Source organism: Gambusia affinis, linkage group LG13 (assembly GCF_019740435.1).
Source record: "Gambusia affinis linkage group LG13, SWU_Gaff_1.0, whole genome shotgun sequence".
Taxonomy (NCBI): domain Eukaryota; kingdom Metazoa; phylum Chordata; class Actinopteri; order Cyprinodontiformes; family Poeciliidae; genus Gambusia; species Gambusia affinis.
In genome coordinates this window covers 27,558,043-27,584,418 of record NC_057880.1, presented here as the reverse complement: position 1 = coordinate 27,584,418, position 26,376 = coordinate 27,558,043, and the positions used below count along the sequence as shown (strand labels likewise).

Here is a 26,376-nt window from a genome sequence, read left to right as displayed (position 1 = left end):
AATGAAAAATACACATTTGGTTCACACGTATTTTTACATGTGAAAACACATCAGAACCGGACCAGAACAGAACCAGAACCGGAGCGTGTGAAAGAACCCTGGGAACCGGGCTCTGCAGGTCACACCATTCAGCTGCTAATTTTATCCAACAATGCAACAATACACAGCCTCATTAACCATGCAGACACACAGTAAAAAATGTGGTGTTAATATTTCAGTGTTAACCTAATTTAATCTAAATAGAGTATTTTTAACTATATGGAGTGTAAATCGCCTCTGACATCGGAGTTAAAAGTCAGAGTAAAATGCTACATTCACGCAGTGAAACTTTTGACTCTGCCAAGTGTCAATAACGCGCCACGGTAAAGATTTTTGGCAACCGCGAAGAGGAGGAAGAGGAAGAAAGAAGACGAAGCACCAGTTTTTTGAAGTTCGTGAGGCGGCTATTTCCATTTTGGATTCTGAACGAACGGAGTTTTGCTACAGAAAAGGTAAGTAACTTTTAACAATCTGGTGTTGGTAACGTATTTTGATATTAATTGTGATGAAGAACGATAATATAGCTTCTGTTGCTATCCACTAAATATGTTCGCAACTATTATGCGGGAGTACTAGAGTAGCAAATGGTTTTGGCACCATGACTTGGTTTGTTAGTGGTGAAAAACCCCTCCATGTCTCCTCATTTTTGTTCCCGTTTTATTCCATTGTTCACATTCAGGGTAGCGGGAGAAAGCCGAGGGATAGCCCTATGCTAGACAAGTTGTCCACCTCGAAATATTAGCTGTTTTCTTCCGAAGGCTTTCAAGGTAAGAATACTTAACTGTTATAAATTTTAATAGTATTAATCACTTTGCCTTTTGCCAAAGGCCCAGATTCCGTGGGTACTTCGGGGTCGTAGCACCCACCGAGTCATGTTAGCATGGTTAGCATCATGGATGTAGCAGCTAATAGGCGCCATATTGCTTGTATTGATTATGTTCAAGTGTATCGGGAATATAAACTCAGTTTTCAAATGGCATTATCTTTGAATCATATTTATTAACTATTAAACTATGTCTTGCATGGTTGTTTATTTTTGTTATTATTTTTTCCAGCAGAAAAGTGTCAGAGTGATGTATGCTCAGGGAATCTTTGCCCTATTTCCCTATCTGGAGGACCAAAACATGGATATGTGAGTAAAACGGTTTTAGCAACATTAAGCATATATATTTACCTTCAAAGATGTTTATGGAATGGTAAGTCTGCTTGTATTTATTGACAGGAGCATTACTATGATCCAGAGAGCGATTCAGGATACCTTGCTTGGCGTTTAAAGACTATTCAAAGAAAAACTGCAGAGGAAAGGGGTGCCTCAGGTAGCAAATCTCCCAAAAGTAAGTTTTCTCAATATTGAGTATATATGTAAAGTAATGTAAAATCTGTGGCTGGGAGTTAGAAACTTTCTTTTTAAGGTGGTGGACCAGGCCATGGTCAATCCAGGGTTTTCACTGCTGACAAAGTGCTGTCAGATGAGGAAGTGGAAGCAGCTATTGCTGTTTTGAAACACTCTGCTGATGATGACACTGTCCGTGAGAAGATGAAGGCTACCTTCCATTACCGTCATTCAATGGTCAATGATGAAAAGAAAGCAGCAGATGTCTTCTCTGTCTTTCCAAGATTTCTGGAGACACCAGGACTGGTAAGACAGTTTTATCTCTTACACTACTAAAATACTTAGTGGCAACAGTCATAGGAGTTTGTCCTGTAACTTGTGTATCACCAGTTTGAACCCCAACTCTTTCTAAATTGTTATGTCCTTGGGAAAGACACTTGACCTGCCTTGCCTGCTGGTGGTGTTCAGAAGGCTTGGTGGCACAAGCCCATGGCAGCATTGCTTATGTCAGTCTTCCCTTGTGCAACTGTGGCTACAATGTAGCTCACCACCATCAGCATGTAAATGACTAAATGTGGTGTAAATCACTTTGGGGTCCTCTGGACTTTATAAAGCACTGTGCAAGTACAGGCGATTTACTGTCTTATTACTGTGTGAAATTCTTTTTTTTATGCATTTCAGATAGAACAAGATTTCAGACTCCTGTTTGGCGAAGGCACTGCCAATAAAGTTTTGGAGAAGTGGCCCACCAGTCTCAAATCCAAGGTTATAAAGGAAAGCCATGGCCTGGTACCCACCACTGAGCTTTTGGATTTATTGCGGAATGCAGAGTTGGCTGCTGAAGCTGAGAACGGTATGTTGGTCTTCTAGGTAATTATGACAAATTCATATGTTTGATGATAGTAACATGAAGCTGTTGGTCTATAGGTTGGGATAGTGACATGTCTGCTATTTTGCTTCTGCTGCATCTGCTACCACCATCTGCACAAGGACGAAAGAGGCCGGGTAAGATGTCTGCATCTCAAGCAGTGGATCACCTCATCAGATTTCTAAAGGTACTGCTTAACAGTTGCTTAAAGATAAAAAAAAAAGCAGAATTCAGTCTCTTCATTTTTACAATTCAAAATTTTATTCTGTCTGATCTTCATTCAGAAATTTGTCACTAAATACTTTTGTCATGTTTTTATTTATTTTTTTAATATAGGTTGGAACCAGTGTGCAGCAGCATCTTGACAAAATCACCCAACGTACCCAGCCCTACCTCCTTGACCAGGGATCCATCCAAAGCAGTATTCACCCATTCTTCATTGTGATTGACAACTATGCTATTCCATGTAAGGCAACATGTTCAGTTGGAGCTCTTGATGAGCTCTTTAAGACCCATTATGTGTTTGGTACGTCATACAGTGCTCCCTTGACCAACTTATTGATTTATTTATTTATTTGAAATGCCTGTCTTTTACCAGATCAAGTCTGTGTTCATAGTTAAAGACAAATTGTTGCTGCTTACATTGCCTTTATGTACAGTATCTTTTTTAATGAACATTTTCATGCTTATGAAGTTACTAAAATGATGCAAGGTTTTGTTGTGTTTGATGTCAACCATCTATGTTATCCGAAGCCCTTTGACATACAAATGTCATATGAAGCAAATGACACTGCTCTTTTTGTTTGTCCCGTATTGCTATCTTTGGTGAACATTGTTTTGAAGATGGTTAAACTGACACTGTTACAGTAATTATGTCACTGGATCATAAAGTTGAATAAATGTTGTCACTGTGAACTTAAAACTTTGTGTTTATTGTGATTGGTAGATTTTATAAAAGCCATACAATGCTAAAATTTAGCATTATATAGTATATGTGTAAAAAAAAACTAGAAAGGAAAAAACAACAACACAATAAAGTGTAAATTTGTAAGTAAATTTAGTGTAAAATTAACTCCATAAAATAACAATATTACTCTGAAGAGTGTAAACAAACAATAGTGTTAAATAATTTGACTCACTGACTTGTTGATTTTGACACTAAAATGAGTAAAATTAACTCTGAAAATTTGACACTGGCTATAGAGTACATTTTACACTATTTTCGAGTGGGACCAAATGTTATCTGAAACGGAGTTAAATTCAACTCTATAGGTGTTAAATTGACACTTCGTTTTTTACTGTGCACACACACACACACACACACACACACACACACACACACACACCCTCGTCGCTCTGATTTATGCCAAACATTCCTGAAGTTTAGAATATAAATTAAATGTTTATCATTTTAACAGATTTTGAACATTTCTAGAGGTTCTGTTTGACCCGTTGGACCGGGTTCATCAGAACCTTCAGAACCAACAAAAACTAAAAGATTTGATGAGTTTTTTGTTTGGACTAAAACAGAAAAATAAAGAGATTTTTGTTTGTTTTCATTTGATAAATGAGAATAATGAAAAGTTTGCCAGTGATATAGATTAAAAATTTATTTATTTCTATTGATTGATTTTCTGCTTCCAGTTAATAAATTCAGAACCTTTTAACAGATGTGAGTTTAAAACCTGTTTAAGTTTTTGCTGTAATCTAAACGGACCTCATCAGAACCAGATTCTGATGTATTCAGCATCATTGTCTCTTATCTTTTAACCAAGTTTACGGTTCTCTGAACTTTATCAAATCAGGTCATTTTGTTTCCTGTCTGGTTTTCCAGAACAGCGCCCCTGGTGGCGGCGAGTTGGATTGGTTCTGCTGGTTCTGGACCGTTCTCTGAGGTTCTGGACGCTGAGCAGCTGGAAGGATTTTCACTCTTTACATTCATACTGTTGTCATGATGTATAACCATGGCAACAGGGTTTTGTTTTTAGCACGCTGATTAGCATCTCAAAAGCACCAATAGTGGCTGACCTTTGACCCCAAAGGAGACGATGCAGAGAGAGGAGGAAGTTCATCTTATCCCCTACTCCAACATCCTTCTAACCAGATGATCAGTGAGATTTAAAGAGGAAAAGCAAAAGCAAAGGAGGTGGATTAGCAGTGATGCTAAATGCTCTGCTAATGTTACTGCTGCCTGGACGTTAGCTGTTAGCATGTCAGGAGAGTTATGGCAGCATTTAAGTTTCCTTTGGATAATTTTTTTTTCTTATTGAATTAATTTGTTTGAATTTGTTTCTGTTTCTGTCAGAACTTCATAATAAATAAGTTTGTTTCTTCACTCTTTGGGTTTTTACTGGTTTCTGTTCAGTAAAAACAGAACTGTAACCTGATTTTAATGATCAAATTACATTAAATCATAATTTCTGCTGCTTGTTTTATCAACATGTTTGACTTAAATATTAGAGAAACGTTCAGATTAATAACAGGACCAGCTTGCAGTACCTCACTGCCACCAGCAGGGGGCGGTACAGTTCACAGCGCTGGTTGGATCAGCAGCAGATCCTCTGGGTTTACCTCCACCAGAGATCTGCAGGATGACTTTCTGAACCTTTATGAAATATTTTCAGCTTTCTGGATGTTCTAGTAGAACCTGGACCGGGTTCTGGACCCGCAGCTCGGTTCCGAGCCCGATAGAGGAATCTTCCACCAAGCATTGTGCTTCAGTTTGGATTTTAATCAGGTTCTGCAGACGGATCATCTTTGTGGATGGGTTTTAATAAAAACTGGATGTTTATCTGTGAAACAGAATGAGACCGAAAACGGAACCAGAACCAGAATCAGAACCTGGAGGTCGAGTTTCTGGACCTCAGGCTGAAGTTCTTAGAACCAAACTAAAACCATCAGGAGTCATGTTAAAAAGTTCTGCTTCCTCCAACTCCCAACCTGAACCAGGTTCAGAAAGACAAAAGTTCTAGTCCAGAACCAGAACCGGGTGGTTGCTAGTCGAAGCTCTCTAGGACGGGTTCGTGACCCGTCTCCCTGAGGAAGCGCAGCAGGTCCTGCGGCCGCAGCCCCATGGTGGCGCTGTTGGTCATGGGGTGGAAGTAGACCAGCTGATGGCCGCCGTCCAGCAGGTCCCGGTCCAGAACCAGTCGCACGCTCCGGTCCGAGTCGAACAGCAGCGCCAGCGCCGAGGCGCAGCCCTGACCCACCTGGGGGAAGAGGAAGACGTCAACATGGAGGCCGCTCCGACCCACCAGAACCGCCACCACAACCCGGACTTACCTTGAGTTTCTCCATCATGGCGGCCTCGTCGGCGAAGCGCAGGTTGCCGCTACCGACACCGAGCTTCTTGGCCAGATCGTTCAGGTTCACCTGCAGACGGACAGACAGGTGAGACTGAGCCAATCAGAGGCCAACTGGGCCAATCGGAGGCCAACTGGGCCAATCAGAGGCCAACTGGGCCAATCGGAGGCCAACTGGGCCAATCGGAGGCCAACTGGGCCAATCAGAGGTCGGAAGGCAGAGCCGGACTCACCTGGCGGTCGTGGCGAGCCGACACCAGCCACAGGCCTTTCTTCTTCTTGTCCTTCAGGAAGAGGTTCTTGGTGACGACGCCGCTCACGTCCTGCAGGTGAGGCATCATTTCCTCCACCGTGAACACCTGCAGCGACGAAGAGGAGGACGAAGAGTCACTTCTCCTGTTTATGATCCAGGTTTCCCTTCTGACTAAACTTTAACAACTTCATGTCAAGTAGAGGAGATAAATTAAATCAACCCCAAAATAACATCAGAAACAAAAATTAATATGACCTGCTGTTCATAAAGTTATTAAAAAATTATCAGCAATAATTTGAATTATTGAGCCTCTTATGAGACGAGATAAATCCTCTCATTTCAGTTTCCAAAGTCGTGTTTTTACCAAGTTATTAATTCATTTAGAAATGTCACAGTTTCAAACTAAATGTTTAATAAGCAAGCAAAATTAAATATTTAGCTTCAAATTAAATATTAGTTAGCATAAGTGAATTAAATACATTTACATTGGTGATTAAATGTTTAGGTTTAAACTAAATAATACTTAGCTTTGACAAACTGAATATTAGATACCAAACTACCACAATATAATATTTATCTTCCAGGTAAATATTAATTAACATCATCAAACTAAATAATTACCTTGAAATTGTGACATTTATAAATGAATTGAGAACATAGTAAAATTAACACCAGTTTTCCCTCTTATGAATATCTCAAATTATTGCTGTTGATTTTTGTTTTATTTTACAAATGGAACCAGGTCCAGTTCTCAGAGCTGATCCTGCAGCTTTAAATTCAACACATGCGGGTCGGTACCGGGTCGGTACCGGGCCTCTGCAGCGCTGGATGACCTGCTGGACCAGCTGTGTGTTGGACTCTGGCAAATCAAAAAGCAGCATAATGGGGTGTGTTATGATGTGGCGCCCTCTGCTGGTCCAGATGGATCAGCGCTACTAAAACGAGTCAAAGTCATGAAAACAAAGTTTCTGAAAAGTAATTTAAATTATTATATTTAGCACATAAAACCTGATCAGTTAGCAGCGATTCAGCAGAAATAACAATGAAATTAAAAAAATTACACTTAAAAAATGAAAACCTACATATTACAGGATTAACCCTTTAACTGTCACTCCAAATACTGTCACATGCAGGTCAATGGGGAAACTGGAGTCCTCATGGCAGTTAAAGGGTTAAAAACGTTTTGCAGCAGAATGCATCCCAGAATAACCTCCCAGCACATGACTGAAGGTGATCCAGGTCTGCTGAAAGGTTCGGCTGATGGACCGAACCCACTGGGTCACTCTGTACGTGTTAATGTGGGGAAGCAGAAACTTCTTCTAAACTGAAACTGAAGTACAGGAAGCATCACGGGCCACTTTTCACCCCGTGATGCTGAAAGATGGCGCCGAATTACAGAGCGAGTCAGAGGGAATCAAAATATGAAGTTATTATTACCGTCAACTGTTTAAAACGTTCAAATAAGGAGGATTTAGTTTAAACAGACAGAAACGGCACTGCGATCCAGCAGGTTCCATCTGCAGCCTGAACAGAACCGGTTCCGGTTCTTACCGGAGGATGCTCCACGCAGCTGGTCTGGATGTCCAGCTTCTGCAGGAAGTCCTGCAGCTCGGCCCGCAGGTCTTCATTCATTCTGGGTTCTGGTTCCGATCAATGAGGACCAACTGGATCGGACCCAGAGGCAGGAACAGCTGTGCCGCTTCTTCTTCCTCTGTAGCTCTGAAACGCTTCACCACTGCCCCCTGCCGGAGGCTGCAGGTAACACATAGAGCCTCCGTCTGACTGGAGTTATGAAACGGAACCACTAAGCCTGAACTCTGACCCAGTTCGGCTCTTGAAGCCATCAGTCTGATGAACATTATGAAACTGCAGAGATTCAGGTCATGTTCTACAAACTCACCTTGACCAGAACCAGAAACCCAACAGAACCGGGGCAAGAAACAGACAGGATTCTGTTCCAGGAGGAATCAGAACCAGAACCAGCGGCTGGTTCAGCTCAGCAGAAGTCCTGAGACCTCTGGTGAACTTCCTCCAGAGCAGAGAGAGAAACGGGCCGGCGCCTCGGTCCAGACTCCAGGAAACAAGAAAAATCTTTTATTGTCCCAAAATGGGGGAAAATTCTCCGCAACAGCAGCAAAGAGACAAAAAGTGAAAGAATAAAACAGAATAAAACCAGTAAAATGAAGAAAATAAAACCATGAGGGGGATTTCTTACATTTCTGAGAAAGGATTAAAAACCCCAAATGTTTTTAATAAGCCTGGATCTGAACTGACCCAGCTGTTCTCTGATGAACATTAAACTATTAATTATTATTTCCCCAGTTCCTCCAGAAGCTTCTCTCCCAGTAAAACCAGTATTAATGGAACCACAGAGTTTAGATTTGTGTTAAAGTTCTGATATTTAACGTCCTACTTTATGATCTTTGGGTTTATAAATCATTAATAAGATTAGATTAATTAGATTAAGACTGATAAAGATAATTTTTTCAGATTTTATTTATGATTTTAACATTTTATTGAAAAACTCGCTCCTCAGTGGAGGAACATCTGGATCCTCTGGAGGTTTTTCCAGATGTTGGTTGTCATGACGACCCACAGAACTACAGCTGATCGGTTCTGATCGGTTCTGATCCAACATCAGAAACAAAGCTGGCTGCCGGACCCGCAACATCTGAACCCTGAAGCTTCGAGGTCCATCAAACAGAACCAGAACCAGCAGAAACAGATCAGAACCAGAACCTTCAGGAGAACCTGAAACCCCAGAGGGATCGTTATCGACCCGCGTGTGGAGGCCTCAGGCCTGGAGGTGGCGGTCGCAGGTTCGATTCCCGGCCTGCCGCATGTCTCTGTTTCCTGTCGGATTTTAAATAAAAACTGGAGCCAACAACACCTTAAAAATAGACAATATCATCACTGTCATTTTCTCCAAAAGTTCTGGTGACTTTTTCCTCCTTTATGTTGAGATTCATTTTAATCTCCTGATTCAGTTGCTGATAAAAATGGAAAAACTATTTAAAAAATAAATTCCTCTAAATGTTCTCTAATTATTTGCTTTTTTCCTTAAATTTCCCCCATAAATGATCCAGAGATCGTCGTCAGATTATTGTTATTCTCTACTATTGGAGCAACTGGTTGATAAATACGATCAGCATCAGTTCCTGGTTATTGATTATTGCTTTTCCTCTGGTTGAGATCGTAAACACTGAGTCATTTCTAATAACGTGAAGAATGAAAGGAGGCCTAACTCTGAGCCTTGTGGTTCTCCAGAGTACAAACTGTTTTTCTGGGTTCAGAGGAAAAGTTTTTATTCAAATATGATCAACAAACCTCCGTCTCACATCCTGGCTTTAAAACAAAATATATTTTAGTTTTTTTACGATAAACATGATTTAATTCCCAGATATTAATTATTTTTTCTGTTTTTTCTTTTTTTAACAAAATGATTATTATACTGACCTGTCCAGGTGAGCCGCCTCTCGCCCAGGTCAGCTGGAGGGGCAGCAGCTCCTCCTGACCCTCTAATGGACAAGGTGTTAGAAAATGGATGGATGGATTATTATACTTTTGATAAAACTGTAAACAGATTCATCCAGAGTTCTGGTCAGCTGGTCTGGTTCCAACCCGAGTTCTGATTGGTTCACCTTTCTCACCTGTTGTCCAGGTTAGAGTGCGGAGGGGCGGGGCCAGGGGGAAGGGGCGTGGCTCCAGAGAGAGAGAGAGAGAGAGAGCGGTGGATAGCAGTCCTCCTCTTCCTCCTCCGCAGCTGCCGCTGCTGACCTCCCGCGGCTCCACGAGGCGATCTGCCGCGCGCTCCGGACACTCTGGCGCTGTCCACGGTTCCCGCGTGGAGCGAGCCCGGCTCGGCTCAGCGGATCCAGGATCTGCACCTCCACGGAGCGACCGGACCCACGGTGAGAGAGTTCACTGGGATGAGAGAGGAGACAGGATGATGGAACAGGTTTAGATCAAATGAAATGATTTGATTCATTCTGACATCAGAGATCAGGAACTAAAGATCAGATTGAATTCAATTAAATGAAGAAATGTTCCTTTAATATCCCGATCATTGATTGATTGATTATTGAAGGGAGATCAGGAGGTTCAGCTGTTTTGTTTCATCATCTTTCTTTATTTTTTCAAGTTTATGTTTATTTTATGTTGAGACACAAGATAAAAGCAACAAAATAATTAACATAATTTATGATGGTACGTCTTCTTTCTATCACCTGGATCAGAACTTTAATCTACTGAACCGGACCCATAGAACCGGACCAACAGAACCGGACCTTTAGAACCGGACCTGCTCATTGAGCTGATCACCTATATTCAGAGCTTTTGGTGCTCAGGTTTTCTGTCTCTCTGGGTTTCCTCCTCTTGTTGCTCAGTGGGTCTGATTTGGGTCCACCTTGTTGCTCCAGAACCTGCAGAACCTCCAGAACCTGCAGAACTCTGGGTTCTGCCCTCTGCAGCCGCTGCCCTCTTATTGACGTTTGTTCTCAGAACATCAGTCGATGCGCCGCTGAAGCTCAGTGATTGGTGCTGCTGCTTCCTGCCAACTTTCCACTGACTGGCTGCTGGTTCCGGTTCTGTCCTGGTTATTTGGACCATCGGGTCTGAATGTGAACGTCATCAATAATTCTGTTTAAAAGGATAAATATTCAGCCTGTCTTTAGGTCACGACTCATAACAGAACATCGGTGCTGATTCAGGCCCTGAATTTCTGGATGAAGGCTAAATGGGCAGCTGCCCAGGGCGATATTAGACAGGGGCTTCTGAGAAATTGAAAATAAAGCATATCTTATCTCTGTTGTTTCTGAATGTTTTCTAGTATTTGTACACATGTGCAGCAGGGGAGTGAGTCCTGCTGAGTATCTGGAGGTTAGGGTGATTGGCTCAGGGCGGCAGGAAGAGGGGCGCCATTTCTGCAATAGCCTCCACTGATTGTGACAGATGAGATTTAACTGTAGACACGTCACCATGGTGACCCCCGACCTGCAGAACAACATGGTTCTTCTTGTTTTATATTTCATATAAACGATGTCACTGGTTCACACCACTAGCTAAAAAGTTAGCCGTGCTAATGCGCTAATCACAAGCATTACTTAGACAGGTTATTAAGTTATCAAAAGCGCTAAGCAAAAAATTAGCTCCACTAATTAGCTCCAAATTAACTGTAACACCATTAGCAAACATTACATTGTTCATGTTAGAGCAGATATTTATGACCGCCATCAGTAAACATCCTGCTTCCTGCAAACATTTGTGGTCCGGTCCAACATGACCAGAACTGAACCGGTTCTGACTCAGAGAGGTTCTTAGTTTAATGATCCACAGGCAGAGCAGATCTGAGGTCAGACCTCTGCTCTGGACTGGGGCAGGAGAGCTCCTGCTGGTCAGCGCCATCTGCTGGTCTGGAGTTCCTCTGCAGAGTTATTAACAGCCGTTTTTTGAATAAATAAAATGGAATCAATAAATGTTCTGCTGGCATCTGGAAAACAACTTGTTTCAAAAATGTAAAAACTGTTCAGTCACAATTTGTTACCTGGCAACCCCGAACCAATCCAGGCCCTCACCTGGCAACCAGGTGGAGCTCCGCCCACTTCCTTCCTGACACTCATCTATCGCTGCAATGGCGGCTGGAGAAGGAAACTGTTTTATTGGCTGTAATACAGAATCCAGTTATTTGCATAGAGCCCGTCGCTTCATTTCAAGCAGAGACATTTGCGATGTTGCCAAAGAAAGTTGTGGTTTAGGAGGTGAGTTCAGGAGGGATTCATCTGAAAAGTATCAGCAGGATTTACCTGGTGATACATCGCCACCTGGCGCCACCAGAACTGAAGGAAGCTTCTGTTCTTCACTGATCTGCAGATGTTGTAAGTTCATAAGGATCTGTTGAGTGTTTTTGGTGTTCACCATGAACATTATTTGTCAGTTAGCATAAGCTAACGCTGAATGCTAGCCTGTGCTAGCCCCGTTTCTGACGTCACCGTACTCCAGGGAGGGCCGTGTCCCTGGTCCAACAACCTGAACCCAACAGATGAATCTCCTCCTCAGTGCAGGACCAGGAGTTAACCACCCCTGTCTTACTCAGTATAATTCCTGTCGAGTTCAACTGGACGCTCTGACAAGATGTTTGTTTGTAAAACATGGCGGACACCTGGACACTTTAATTTTTTATTGTTTTACATATTGAGAGAAGTGCTTCTGCTCTAACCTCGTAAAGTTATTTTGAAAAAAGTTTTTGTTCTAAATTATTCTGTTAACGTAATGAACGTGATTTGTTTAGGCCGCTGAGACCTTAAATCCTGGACTTCCTGCTTCACTTCAGGCATCATTTCTAAAATGGCCGCCTGTAATAATTTGATGATCTGCTGATATTTGATGCAGCTCCAGTTGTTCACATCAGAGCTGCTTTAATCATCCGGTGGTCCGGTTCTGGTTCTGGTTCTGCCCACATTCCTTCATGGCTGCAGCTTATTTCAGGGTCGCTGTGTCAGCAGCAGCGAGGCGTGAAGGATCTGGGCTTTTCTTTGATTCCTCACCAGTTAAACCAGTTAAACCAGTTAAACTTTCTGAACTGGACTTTATCTGTAATAAAACGTCGGTCAAACAGCGTGCTGGAGGCTGACCTTCCAGCGTTGTGCCAGTAGGAGGCGCCATCATGGCTGCTGACCCAGAGAAGAGGAGCAGGCGGTTCCGACCCGTTGGACCTGCTGGTCCTCCATCTATGGAGCGGTTTGAGCTCCTCGCTGTCGCTCACATTCCTGCAGCCTGAGCGGCGCGTTGGGTCGGCTACTGGACCGGACCGGGAGGTCTCCGTGGAAACAGGAAGATTAAAACCCTCTGATCAGTTGTCAAGGTCCTAGTTAAAGCAAACATGTTGATTTTCATTTTACAGTCCAGATCTGAAAAGTGTGGAGTGCATCTGCTTCCAGTCTGGGTCCAGAACTCTGTAGAACCTCCTCCAGTACAGAGAGGCGTGTTCTGATTGGTCAGCAGTTTGTTGCCATGTTTTACAGAAATGTTGATGTTTTCCTCCAACTGGTCGACTTCCTGTATCCGGGTTTTATATCCGTTTGTTCGACTTGGTGAGGAATTCTGAACATCTTTATGGTTCTTAACTAAATAACTCCAAACTTATCATCTACAGACAGGTGGCGCTCTCTCTGTGAAAACAAAATGGAGGATGCAGAAAGATGGTGGAGAAAACACTTCAGTGTTTCTGTTTGTCGTTCAGACCAGATCATGAGATCCTCCGCTCACCGATCGAATCAGGAATCCTTTTAACTCAAATCTTCTCCCTCAAGATCGGATTCAAAATGTCCGACAATAAAATGTTCCCTCAGCAGGGAGGAAGTAGAAGCTGCTAATGTGTGCTAGCACTAGCTAACCTGTTCAAATGTTATTTGTATATTCTCGTGCTTGGCGCCCCTTTCTGAAAGCGCCCTGGGCAGCTGTCCATGAAGCCCATTTCAGAACCTGTTCAGATGTGTAAAATGTTTCCCATGTTGCTGATCCGGTGAGCAGAACCTCCAGAATCAGCCGGTCCAGAGCGGTTCTGCTGAGAGCCTCAGAGGTAACGATGCAACAATCAGACGAGTCGGGAGGAATTCAGCTCCAAGGTCTGCAGTGATGATTCACCACCAGAGCGGCCGCTTCATTCAGTCACTTGGTCCAGTCCGAGGAAAACATCAGAAAACGTTTAAGAACATTTAAAAACATCAGAAAACGTTTAAGAACATTTAAAAACATCAGAAAACGTCTGAAGCTGCTGGAAAACTTCGTGCTCCCTGCAGGACGAGCTCCTCTGTCTCTCCAGCGTTCTGGTTGCTGTGTTGCTCTGCATCTCGCTGACCTTTGACCTTCTGTCCAGCAGTCAGGACGGATTAGGAAACCTCAGGGCAAAGACAGGAGAGGGCTCGACCCGCTGAGACGGGAACATCCAGAACAGAACCGGATTGGAGCGGGATGTTTGACCCAAAACTGAAAGTATTTGAAATGAAAACCGACTCTAATCCTAATCTAAGGTCTCAGATTAGACCAGATTTAAATCTAAATTTAAAACAAAACAAACATTAAAAACTCTTTAGTTTTGGATCAGCAACAGTTTTCACAAAAACCTGACGGTTTTATTTGATCAGTTAAAGTTGTAAAAACTTTAGTTTTTAAATTCCAGAATAATTTTCTGTAATTTTATTTTTTGAATTATTATATAATTTATAATTTTGGTCTGTGACGCCCTGCAGACTGGAAACCAGAGAATGATTTAAATTTGACTCTTTACATCCAAGATTCAGACGATGCTTCAACTTCCTGTCGAGACAGGAAGTGACCTCATTTCACATAAAAGGAGGAGATAAAAATCTAATGTGATGTAAAACAGCAGAACCTCTGGAGGGAAACCCAGCGAGGCGTTTCCTGTCAGACCACAGCCTGACCTTTGACCCCAGCCAGAGTGTAGCTGCAGGAATGTTCCACCTCCAGCCTGACCTTTGACCCCGGCATTGGGAGATAATCTGGAGTTTTTCTGCTGCTGCTAAATTCAAGCTGTGTGATTCGGAGGACAGACCTGCTGCTGCTGACCTTTGACCCCTCACTGATCCTGACTGACCTGAGAGGGATCACTGGAGGAGTAGCAATGGGGTTAGAGTTCAGCTCAGGTTTACAGCTGAGGTTCTGTTGTCATAGCAACAGAGACTCTGACTGGTTGCTACGGTAACAGTTCAGCCTGCACAAACATTTAGAAACACTTAGAAACACTCGGTGTCTTTTCTCAGCCAAGTTTTTTAATCATTTTTAATCATTCATGTTTTCATCCATTCATCAGATCATTTCTGATGTGAATCGTTGGAAAACCCAGATCTGCTGAAATTCAGTTATTAAACCTCAGAACACATTTCCTGCATTTCATTTCAGCCCAAAAGAAATAAACTGGATGTTTTTCTTTTCATAACAGCCCTGGATTAATTACTTGTTTAATTATAACCCTTAGTTTATGATTTATTACTGGAATGTTTTGTGGTTTAGAAACTTTTCCGCCGATGGGACACAAAGTTTAGTTTGATTTGGTCGTTTTATTTCCGGTTCCTCAGAGTCGATAGATTTTGCTGATGTAGCAGAAATGAAGCGTTTCAAACGTTGTGAATCCTGAGTGACGTTCAGTTATTCACCTGATGACGACATGAACCTGACAGAAAACCTCTGGATGAAGCAGCAGGAGGACAGGAGGAAGATGATGATGAGGAAGATGATGCTGTCGCCGCATGTTGAGCCTCGCCACAGGTTGCTAGGATACCAAGGTTACAGGCTCTGCTTGGATTTATAGTTTACTGCGATGCATTCAAGGTCTGTGTGTAAATCTGACCGGTTGGCGGTCCGACTTCGACGCGGAGGATGAGGAGGATATCTTCATCTGTTGATCAGCTTATCAATGTTTTCTGGATTGTTTTGAGAAGTATGTAAACTTCTGACCTGCCCTCAGAGGTCAGACCTGGCGGATCGGCTGATGAAAGATGGCGGTTGGTTAATGAGGGCGGGTCTGGTGGGGCAGACATGAGCAGCAGAGTGCAGAGCTGATCAACCTGATGATCAGAGATGATCCATCAGTAATTAACTCTGAGGATTTGCTTCCAAGGTCAATCAGCTCCTGATGAGGTCAGCAGACATCAGAGAGAAACAGAAAAAACCGTCTGCAAATCAGAAGGAAAAATTAATTTCACAGCAGATTCCTCAGAGTAACGATCAGATCTGATCAGCAGGAAGTTTATCAACTGAAAAACCCAAAACTGAAACTGACAGACTGTTACCTCAAGGTTTCAGCTAGATGAAGCTAGCCGCAACGCTGTTTGTCCACCAGGTGGCGATGTAGCCTCAGCTAGCCGCAACGCTGTTTGTCCACCAGGTGGCGATGTAGCCGCAACGCTGTGGCGATGTAGCCCCAGCTAGCTGTAATGCTGTTTGTCCTCCAGGTGGCGATGTAGCCGCAACGCTGTTTGTCCACCAGGTGGTGATGTAGCCCCAGCTAGCTGTAATGCTGTTTGTCCACCAGGTGGCGATGTAGCCCCAGCTAGCCGTAATGCTGTTTGTCCACCAGGTGGCGATGTAGCCTCAACTAGCTGTAACGCTGTTTGTCCACCAGGTGGCGATGGCGGCCCCGCCCCCCCAGCGGTTCCCCACTGTGGACGTCCCTGACCACGCCCATTACACCATCGGCTCCGTCATCCTGGCCATCGGCATCACGGGGGTGGTCGGGAACTTCCTGGTGATCTACGCCTTCAGCAGGTAGAGAGAACACTTCCTGCGACCAAATATGGTCAGAACTGTTTCTGACCAGTGGTCAGTGAAAGGTCCTCTAAACGTTTTTACATTTTAATTTAAATGTTTGTGATCAGCTGTTTGGGTTAATAAACTAATAGTTAGATAATTACATATTCAAACAGTAAGCTAAATATTTTATTATTTAATTTAGACTAAATTTGGAGGAATCTTTTCACTAAAAAAGAAAAGATCTCAGATCTGAAGGAATTTACCTGTGAGAATTAAAGGAGTAATTTTTCTTTCACAGCAGAAAATAAAAAAATATAATATAATATAATATAATAAAATAATAAAAGATCTGATTTCCACTAGAAAAGCAGATATCAGAGATGTGTTTTTGTTCTGTTAGCATCATTTATGATGAAAAGAGTTAAAATAAATTTATCTAAATATAATAATTGATCAGATTTGCTGTTATTGATCAGGTATCAATGAATGTAGACTCAGTTGTCATTTCTTTCCCTTCAAGATAATATTTTATTTTTGTAGATAAACTTTTAAAACTGATTTGGCAGAAATCCTGAATTTAACCTGGAAAAATCAACACCAGAAATGTAACAGCATACCTGGGAAAAATAATAATAATAATAATAATAATAATAATAATAATAATAATAATAATAATAACCTGATGAAATAATCATTTGAGAAAAAATATAAAGTTATGATCTTAAAATAAAAATGTATATTTATTTTATTCAATTCAATCAGTTCAATATCAAACCTCTGTATTCGGCTTTGACTTCAAAATGTTCATCTATTTCTTGAAATGATAAACATTTAAGGATTTCTGGTCCAAATTTGGTCAAAACCTTTAAATTCAGCCAAAAATCTGCTGAAAAGAAGAAGAAGTTCAGATGATTGACTGACAACAATAAACGGTTAAAAACCAAATTATTCAAACCAAATGAATCATGAAATCTATTCAAAACGTTTTAAATCAGTAAAGATTTCCCTAACAGCGCAGAGGCGCCGCCTGCTGGCGTAAATGTGCATTGACATGGTGCAAGAAAAGGTTTTATTTAATTCTTCGTTTATTTGTGCATTTCTTTTAATTATTTTAATTTTTATTTATGTATGTATTTGTTTTTTAGCTTTAAATTTAATTAGTTTTATTTGTATAAATGTATTTACTTTAGTTAATGTTTGTATTGTGTTGGTTTTGGATCTATTTTTGTTTTCCTGCAGGAGCCGCAGCCTGCGGACGCCGGCCAACATGTTCATCATCAACCTGGCCGTCACCGACCTGCTGATGTGCCTCACCCAGTCGCCCGTCTTCTTCACCACCAGCATGAACAGGAGGTGGATCTTTGGAGAGAAAGGTAACCATAGCAACCTGCTGGAGGGGGGGGCTTCATCCAACAACAGGGGGCGCTACAGAGCGGAGGAGTTTCTGTCTCATAAATGACTCTGGATCATTTTTCAGTATTTTAAAAAATTTTTAACAGTTTCTGGATTTTCACAGTAAATTTTCTGACAGATATTTGTCATTTGGTCGCCATGGTTACAGACAGACAGCTGAACACAGCGGTTAGAGAGCAGTTACAGAGGCTGAACACCAGGGGGCAGCAAACTGGAACTGCTTCCCCTAACTGGTTACTGACTGGTTCCTGACTGGTTTCTGACTGGTTCCTGACTGGTTTCTGAATGGTTTCTGACTGGTTTCTGACTGGTTTCTGAATGGTTCCACTGACTGGTTCCTGACTGGTTTCTGACTGGTTCTTGACTGGTTCCACTGACTGGTTCCTGACTGGTTTCTGACGGGTTTCTGAATGGTTCCTGACTGGTTACTGACTGGTTCCACTGACTGGTTCCACTGACTGGTTTCTGACTGGTTCCTGACTGGTTCCTGACTGGTTTCTGACTGGTTCCTGACTGGTTCCACTGACTGGTTTCTGACTGGTTCCTGACTGGTTCCTGACTGGTTCCACTGACTGGTTTCTGACTGGTTCCACTGACTGGTTTCTGACTGGTTTCTGAATGGTTTCTGAATGGTTCCTGACTGGTTCCTGACTGGTTTCACTGACTGGTTACTGACTGGTTCTTGACTGGTTCCTGACTGGTTTCTGACTGGTTCCTGACTGGTTTCACTGACTGGTTCCTGACTGGTTTCTGACTGGTTCCTGACTGGTTTCTGACTGGTTCCTGACTGGTTTCACTGACTGGTTCCTGACTGGTTTCTGACTGGTTCCTGACTGGTTTCACTGACTGGTTCCTGACTGGTTTCTGAATGGTTCCTGACTGGTTTCACTGACTGGTTCTTGACTGGTTCCTGACTGGTTCCTGACTGGTTCCTGACTGGTTCCTGACTGGTTCCTGACTGGTTCCTGACTGGTTTCTGACTGGTTCCTGACTGGTTTCACTGACTGGTTCCTGACTGGTTTCTGAATGGTTCCTGACTGGTTTCACTGACTGGTTCCTGACTGGTTTCTGACTGGTTCCTGACTGGTTTCACTGACTGGTTCCTGACTGGTTTCTGACTGGTTCCTGACTGGTTTCTGAATGGTTCCTGACTGGTTTCACTGACTGGTTCCACTGACTGGTTTCTGACTGGGTCCTGACTGGTTCCTGACTGGTTCCACTGACTGGTTTCTGACTGGTTCCACTGACTGGTTTCTGACTGGTTTCTGAATGGTTTCTGAATGGTTCCTGACTGGTTCCTGACTGGTTTCACTGACTGGTTACTGACTGGTTCTTGACTGGTTCCTGACTGGTTTCACTGACTGGTTCCTGACTGGTTTCTGACTGGTTCCTGACTGGTTCCTGACTGGTTTCTGCTGCATTCAGATCATCTCTTCCTGTTTCCTGTCCATCAGCCTCACTGAGTCCAGTGTTTGGTTCTGTTTGTCCAGACTGGCTGTGATTCTGCTTTAGAACCAGAACCAGAACCGACTGATCCGTCATTCTTCTTCTCCTCTGCAGGCTGTGAGCTCTACGCCTTCTGCGGCGCCCTCTTTGGGATCTGCTCCATGATCACGCTGATGGTGATCGCCATTGACCGTTACTTCGTCATCACGCGCCCTCTGACCTCCATCGGGATGTTGTCACGGAAACGGGCGCTCCTCATCCTGCTGGCGGTGTGGGCGTATTCGCTGGCCTGGAGCCTGCCGCCGTTCTTCGGCTGGAGTGAGAACTGCGATGACGTCATCGTTGTAATGATGTCATCGTCGTGATGACATCATCGTTGTATGTGTCGTCTGTGTAGGAGTGACACACTGTCTAGTGTCACTATAACTCACTAGACAGTTTTTGTGATAAATGTTAACATAGTTTTTAGACCTTTTGGCAGAAATATGATGATAATGATCTGATTCTGAAAGACGAATAAACTTTAGATGCTAATGAAGGTTTAACATTTTAAACAGGAGAACATTTTAAATATCTAAAACAAGAAAAACAAAAAGAAACGGTAGATCAAATGATGAAGACTCTGGAAACAAAATGATGCTAAAATGCTGGAAGCAGAAACTCAGACCTGACTCTCTGTCTAAACCGCTCCAGGTGCCTACGTACCTGAAGGTCTCCTCACTTCCTGTACCTGGGACTACATGACCTTTACCCCCTCGGTGCGGGCCTACACCATGCTGCTCTTCATCTTCGTCTTCTTCCTGCCGCTCTTCATCATCATCTACTGCTACGTCTTCATCTTCAGAGCCATCCGCTCCACCAACAGGTCGGTCCCGGTTCTGTTCAGGTGCTGTGGGGCTGGAGGCCCAGCGACCCACCGTGTGTGTGTGTGTGCGTGTGTGTGCGTGTGTGTGTGTGTGTGCAGGGCGGTGGGGAAGCTCAGCAGCTCTCGGGACGCAGTGAAGAGTTTCCACCGACTGCAGAACGAGTGGAAGATGGCGAAGATCGCTCTGATCGTCATCCTGCTGTACGTCGTGTCCTGGTCGCCGTACTCCGCCGTCGCCCTCACTGCCTTCGCAGGGTAGGACACACACACACACACACAGAGACACACACACACACACACACACACACACACACACACACACACACACACACACACACACACACACACACACACACACACACACACAGACACACACACACACACACACACACACACGCACAGACACACACACACGCACACACACACACACACAGCTCTGTGGAGGAATAAAATATGTTTTAATTAATCATCATATTTATCATCATTTTAAGAAACATCTGAAACAAATCAAACGTGATGAAAAGTGAAGATGGTTTATACAGGTAATAGTAAAGTCTTCTGGTCAGTTTTCAGGTAAGAAAGGAAAGATTTCTATAGCAAATTAGAGACTTAACAAACCGGCACCCTTTCATGAGCCCCGCTGGTCAAGTAGCTTCTGGTGAAAATTTACATTTAATAAAAGCCATCTGCGTTGTTACTCTGTGACCCGGTCGTTGATCCTTCTGGTAACGGCTTCATGACGGGGAGCCAACCAGCTTCAAGATGGCTGCCCTTCATGTTGCTACATGACACCATGATGAGGAGCCATTATGAAGCCATGCAGGTCTCACTTCCCCCACATATCAGGAAATGTTTGACTGACCTACACAAACAGATCAGTACAGACACAGCTGAGGGCTTAACGAGGCGTTCTGATTGGTTGTACTTCAGGTACGCGGACATGTTGACCCCCTACATGAACTCCGTCCCCGCCGTCATCGCCAAGGCCTCCGCCATCCACAACCCCATCATCTACGCCATCACACACCCAAAGTACAGGTGAGACCCGCTGGGCCAGCAGGGCGGCGCCACACACCGTTAGCGTTTAGCGATTAGCTGGGTTAGCATAATTATCACTCCAATAAATTTACATTTGAAACTCTGATCCATTTTAAATTTTTTACATTTTCCTTTAAACACAACAAGTTGTTTTTTAAATCTACAGTGCTCTTGGTGGCCCCCTGCTGGCCCGGAGGCCCTAAGACAGGGGTGTCCAAAGTGTGGCTCGGGGGCCGTTTGGGGCCCTTTGCGCGATTTGTTCTGGCCCCCATAAGCAGTTCAAGAAATTTGTTCATTAAACTTTTTGTTTTTAATCAGGGTAAAATTATTACCAAGATGATTTTCCTACAGTGTAAAATATAAAGTACAACAGAAATTATTAACCAGGTTTTAATAATACGCAGAAACATTTTTATTCAGAAAGTTTTACTAGAAAAATGACTTTGCAGCATCCAGATCAGCTTTTATTTTACTTATAAAACTGCATTTGTTCACTAAACCTAAAATAATTTGAAAAATAGAAACATTTTTAATACATAAAATGTCAAAATAAATTATTTTAATTTATTTATTTTTGGCCCACCAGTACTTTGACTAGACTATTTTGAGCCAATAGACAACAGGTTTGCACACCGGCCCTGAGCAGCAGCTTGGTTTGATTTGTAATTCTTTTATTCTCTATTTATTTTATTTCTATAGTACAGCGTCTCTTTACAACAAGAATCTTAAATATTTTATATTTATTTCATTATAAAAATGTTAAATCTGTAAAATCGCCCATTAAAGCAGAACATTCTCCTTGTTGATGTAATTCTTAAATAGTTTAGTTGATTTTGTGTAAATTTTCAGACGCCGGGTCTGATGCTACTGTTCAGGATAAACAGGAAGTGGGTCAGATGAGGCTCCAGATGAAAACGGTGAAGCGGCGGCTGATCGGATCGATCAGGACGTTAATCTGGATGAAACCTGAATCATCCTAATGGCTGCTAACTGGAGCGCATGAATTAAACTCCACAGGATGAGTTTTTACAGCGCTCAAGTTAATGACCCGGATCTGGTGCCGCCCCCTGCTGGTCGGACCTGCTGGTGTTAGTGGCTCTGAGTTTCTTCTTCTGTGGTTCCAGGCTGGCTCTGGCCAAGTACATCCCGTGTCTGGGCGCGTTGCTGTGCGTCCGTCTGCGTGACCTTCGCTCCTCCAGCAGCAGCTTCCAGTCGACGCGCCGCTCCACTGTCACCAGCCAGAGCTCCGACATCAGCAGCCAATACCGGCACGGCGCCGCCAAGGCCCGCCTCTCCTCGGCCTCCGACAGCGAATCGGTGAGACCCGCACTGCAGCGTTTCCTCTGCGGACAGGAAGTAGCATTGAGCATGAGCGTTCCCGTTGCAGGGTCTGACGGACACAGAGGCCGACCTGTCCAGTCTGGGCTCACGGCCGGCGAGCCGCCAGGTTTCCTGTGACATCAGCAGAGACACCGCCGAGCCGCCAGGCGGAAAACAGTCGACCAGCTTCAAGGCCAAGCTGAGGAACCACGACTCAGGAATCTTTGAAAAGGTAAACGCCTGATCGGGATCTGGATCTGAATCTGGATCAGACTCTGAATCAGGATCTGAATCTGGATCAGGATCTGGATCTGAATCTGGATCAGGATCTGAATCAGGATCTGAATCTGGATCTGAATCTGGATCAGGATCTGGATCAGGATCTGAATCTGGATCTGGATCTGGATCAGGATCTGAATCTGGATCTGAATCTGGATCTGAATCTGGATCAGGATCTGAATCTGGATCTGAATCTGAATCTGAATCTGGATCTGAATCTGGATCAGGATCAGGATCTGAATCTGGATCAGGATCTGAATCTGGATCTGGATCAGGATCTGGATCTGAATCTGGATCTGAATCTGGATCAGGATCTGAATCTGGATCTGAATCTGAATCTGGATCTGAATCTGAATCTGAATCTGAATCTGGATCAGGATCTGAATCAGGATCTGAATCTGGATCAGGATCAGGATCTGAATCGGGATCTGGATCTGAATCTGGATCAGGATCTGAATCTGGATCAGGATCTGGATCTGGATCAGGATCAGGATCTGGATTCACTTCAGATTTGTTTGGTCTGAACTCTGTAACGGCGCCGTCTGCTGCTGTGGGACATCTGGAGGGACGTTGTCCTTCAGGACACCAACCTGGACCGGGCAGGAAGCTCGTCTGGTTCCGGCTCTCTGGTTGACCAGGACATGTTCCAGTTTGTCCTTCTGGACTTCAGAGACCATCTGTCCTCTGGTTTGTCCCAGCTGACATCTGGTCTCTTTGTCTCCTCCAGACATCGTTTGACACCATGTCCATGGGAGGAGTCAGTGAACGCAGCAGCGTCCCAAATGTGAGTGGAGACGACCGTCCATTACCTCGGGTCTCCTCCATGTTGTCCTCCTGCTGACCTCTGACCTCTATGTCCCTGCCTCCCTGGACAGAGCGGGGACGCCTCAGAGGGACACCTGATGAGGGGACAGATCGGCCGGATCCCCAGCATCGTCGTCACCTCAGAGACCAGCCCCTTCCTGTCCATCGGCCGGAGCGGGTCGCGGACGTCCCGGCCCAAAGCCTCCAGCTGCATCCTGGGGGCGGGGCCGGGGTAGAGCCCCGCCCACTGGTCATGTGACCGGCTCAGATCCCGGCAGATGAAACCAGAGTTTATAAATTACTCAAGTTCAAAGTTAATTTAATGCAACAGAGATCTGTCGACCTTCATGAAGGCTGAGGGAAAAACTAAACTGAATAATATCTGACAGTCATTTTGATTCCAGTAAAAATGGAAAAAAATCATAAAATAAGATCATGTTGTATCTGTTTTAACCAAAGATCTGATTCCAGCTTTTAAAGTTTTTGTGATGTGAAAGTAATAAAACTGAACAAACTGCAGTGGTGGGTGCTAATCTGCTAATCTGCTAATCTGCTAATCTGCTAACCAACCAGTAGCTGAGCTAATGTTTTGTTTAGCGCTTTAATGTTAGCTTCCACTAGATACTGTATTGTAATTGAACTTTAGCATTAATGGAACTAATATAAATGTTGGTGCGTTAGCATTAGCAAAGCTAACCTGTTAGCTAGCGGTGCCCACCACTGCTGAGCTGTCATTGAAAACAGACCAAATTAATCAAGTTCATCTTTAAACAATTTATTCCAGATTCAGACAGAAACATGTCGGGACAGAATCCGGATCGGGTTTAACTGAGACGGTGAGGGAGCAGAACCGGCTGGACGGTTCTGATCAGATTTATCTGCCAATGTGATCAGAAAACTTCTGCACACCTGTACAGATGTCCTCAGCTCTGATTGGTTGGTTCCGACTGAACCACTCCTAGCTGACCCCAAAGAGACCCGGTCCAGTCGGGTTCTGATGGTTTGTTCCCCTGAGGGGAGGAAACCAGATGTTCATGTTTGTGTATTTATGGGATGTTTTTCCTGTTTCAGTTTTTATTGTTCTGAATGTTTAGATGTTCTCTGGTTCTGGAACCCAAAGCCGGTCCAGCTGAACCGGAACAGAACCCTGTCCTGCAGCTGATTGGTTCCAGACAACATGATGTCACTGTGAGGTTTGAGCTCCAGGTGAACAACCATGTGACCCTGTTTGGGTCGGGATGTTCCGGTCCAGCGGAGCTGGAATGTTCTGCTCTTTGTTTTCTGGACGGTTTTTGTTTGGTCAGTAAAACTGGACCAGAACCTCCGCCTGAACCCGGGTGCTAGAACAGAACCTTCAGTCCAGAACCTTTGAGTGGTTCTGTCACTTTATTTTCTCCCATCCTGCAGTGTAAATATTAATGTTTGTGATCCTGAAGCTGTAAATGTTCTGAGTATTTATGCTGACCCGTGTTGACCCGGTTTATTTTTCTAAGTAAAGATCCGTTGTCCAGCCCAGCCGCTCCGTCTGGTTCTGTTTTAGAAATATCAGTAATGCTCTGCAGCTCAGATTATAATCTGAGAAAAAGAATCAAATTAAGAATCGGTACCAGGAACGTTTCCAGTCTGGTTCTGGTTCTCCAGAACTCGTCTGTTCGGTGTCGATATAAACTGGAGCTGAAGGCCGAGCGTCTCCGTTTCCATGGAGACGATGGATCCGACCAGGAAATGAAGTTCAGTTAGTTCACAAACATCCGAATAGAAACTCATGATTCCCACTGAAATGAAATCCAAACTGAATATTTAAGGTCTGACGACTTTGCATAAAAGAATCAAAAATAAATAAAATGTATTTCAGAACTCTTTATTGTACTTATTCAAATAAGCAATTTATTGATGGATGAAAAACAGAGTGAAGAGTTTTAATGAATTAATGACATTTCAGTAATTTCATCTATCTAAAGTGCTGCTTGAAAGTTTGTGAACCATCATTGTTTTCTAAAGAAAAATAATCGTGAAATGAAATTCCATATCTCAAATTGTAAACAGACTTTCCAAATAAAGGAAACAAAGAAAAAAGATACTCGTTTTTATTATTTATTCAGCAAAAGTATTTTATCTGTCAAAAAACAGCAAATCTGCCAAGTGCTAAAGTGTGTGAACTCTTCCAGTTAAACCTTGTGGCAGCTCCTTTAGCAGCCGTTACTTTAACTAGACGTCTTCTGTAACCACAGAGTGTCTCATCTGATTTTTGTCCAGTTGAGTGAGGTTGGAGGGACATCTGGCATGTACTGCCTGTTTCAGATCTTGCCACAGCATTTCTATGGGATTGAGATCCGGACTTGGACTGGGCCAATCCAGAGTGTGAACCTCCTTTTTCTTAAGCCATTCTTTGGTTGTTTTGCTGGAATACTTTGGGTCGTTGCTGCATAATCCATTTCCATCTCAGCTTCAACTGCCTGACTGCTGGCAGGAGATTCTGGTCAAGAATTTGTTGATAGTCCTGAGAATTGATGGTTCTCTGTATTATATGGAGTCGTCCAGGTCTGGAGGCAGAAAATCAGGCCCAGACTTTCACAGTTCCACCACCATGCTTCACTGTTGGGAGGAGGTTCTTCTCTTTAAATGTTTACTTTTCTCTAAACATGGCGCCTGTGATTCAGCTTTGGACTCTTCCGTCCAGAGAATGGACTTCCAGAAAGCCTCCGGTTTGTCCAAGTGTTCTCTGGGAAGGTTTTTTTACTTTCTTGAGAGCAGAGGTTTCCTTCTAGCAACTCTCCCATGAATGCCATGTCTATTGATATTTCACCTGATTGTACATGCATGCACATTTATCCCAGACGCTGACAGAGATTCTGCAACTCTCTGGAGGTGATGCGAGGCTTGGCCTTTACCTGCATTATTATTTTTCTGGTGCTTCTTTGTGTGAGTTTTGACGGCCGTCCACTTCAGAGTTGCAGTGATGCCTAATGCCCTCCATTGGTAAATGATTCATCTCACAGTGGATGGATGAAGCTGGAATCTTTTGTAATTCTAATTTTTATTGATTTTCTAAATATTATCTCACATAAAACACAAATACAAAACAAAAAAGGCTGGTGCACCACCCCCGGCCCCCAATACCCAGGGTACAGTCATATATTATATGTATGT

General features: G+C 43.4%; 3 protein-coding genes and 1 long non-coding RNA gene across 7 annotated transcripts; 3 read left to right on the top strand and 1 right to left on the bottom strand.

Annotated features, from left to right (window-relative positions):
• The first annotated feature begins 194 nt into the window (after positions 1-194).
• On the top strand, positions 195-1,126 carry LOC122842835. Its single transcript, XR_006372622.1, has 3 exons — positions 195-491; positions 719-806; positions 1,098-1,126. It is a non-coding gene; the product is annotated as an uncharacterized LOC122842835 (long non-coding RNA).
• A 9-nt stretch (positions 1,127-1,135) lies between these two features.
• LOC122842822 lies at positions 1,136-3,548 on the top strand. Its single transcript, XM_044137025.1, has 6 exons — positions 1,136-1,171; positions 1,262-1,373; positions 1,452-1,678; positions 2,054-2,225; positions 2,300-2,427; positions 2,577-3,548. The coding sequence occupies exons 3-6, from the start codon at positions 1,577-1,579 to the stop codon at positions 2,817-2,819; spliced, it is 645 nt and encodes a 214-aa protein (XP_043992960.1). The 5' UTR covers positions 1,136-1,171; positions 1,262-1,373; positions 1,452-1,576; the 3' UTR covers positions 2,820-3,548.
• Positions 3,549-4,950: 1,402 nt separating this feature from the next.
• Positions 4,951-7,547, bottom strand: LOC122842823 (prolyl-tRNA synthetase associated domain-containing protein 1-like). 2 transcript variants are annotated; one of them, XM_044137026.1, is made up of 4 exons: positions 7,347-7,547; positions 5,776-5,901; positions 5,523-5,612; positions 4,951-5,449 (listed from the first exon to the last, which is right to left on the bottom strand). In XM_044137026.1, the coding sequence occupies exons 1-4, from the start codon at positions 7,425-7,427 to the stop codon at positions 5,237-5,239; spliced, it is 510 nt and encodes a 169-aa protein (XP_043992961.1). In that variant the 5' UTR covers positions 7,428-7,547; the 3' UTR covers positions 4,951-5,236. The 2 variants fall into 2 exon arrangements, with proteins under 2 accessions (XP_043992961.1, XP_043992962.1); XM_044137027.1 differs by having other exon boundaries at positions 5,776-5,933; positions 7,347-7,491.
• Positions 7,548-9,467: 1,920 nt separating this feature from the next.
• opn4a (opsin 4a (melanopsin)) lies at positions 9,468-26,052 on the top strand. Of its 3 annotated transcripts, none has more exons than XM_044136995.1 (11): positions 9,468-9,706; positions 15,934-16,076; positions 17,301-17,434; positions 19,035-19,238; positions 19,614-19,785; positions 19,885-20,040; positions 20,716-20,823; positions 21,948-22,140; positions 22,211-22,375; positions 23,150-23,206; positions 23,298-26,052. In XM_044136995.1, the coding sequence occupies exons 2-11, from the start codon at positions 15,940-15,942 to the stop codon at positions 23,460-23,462; spliced, it is 1,491 nt and encodes a 496-aa protein (XP_043992930.1). In that variant the 5' UTR covers positions 9,468-9,706; positions 15,934-15,939; the 3' UTR covers positions 23,463-26,052. The 3 variants fall into 3 exon arrangements, with proteins under 3 accessions (XP_043992930.1, XP_043992929.1, XP_043992931.1); XM_044136994.1 differs by lacking the exon at positions 9,468-9,706 and adding an exon at positions 11,410-11,668; XM_044136996.1 differs by lacking the exon at positions 9,468-9,706 and adding an exon at positions 11,415-11,551.
• Positions 26,053-26,376: the final 324 nt, after the last annotated feature.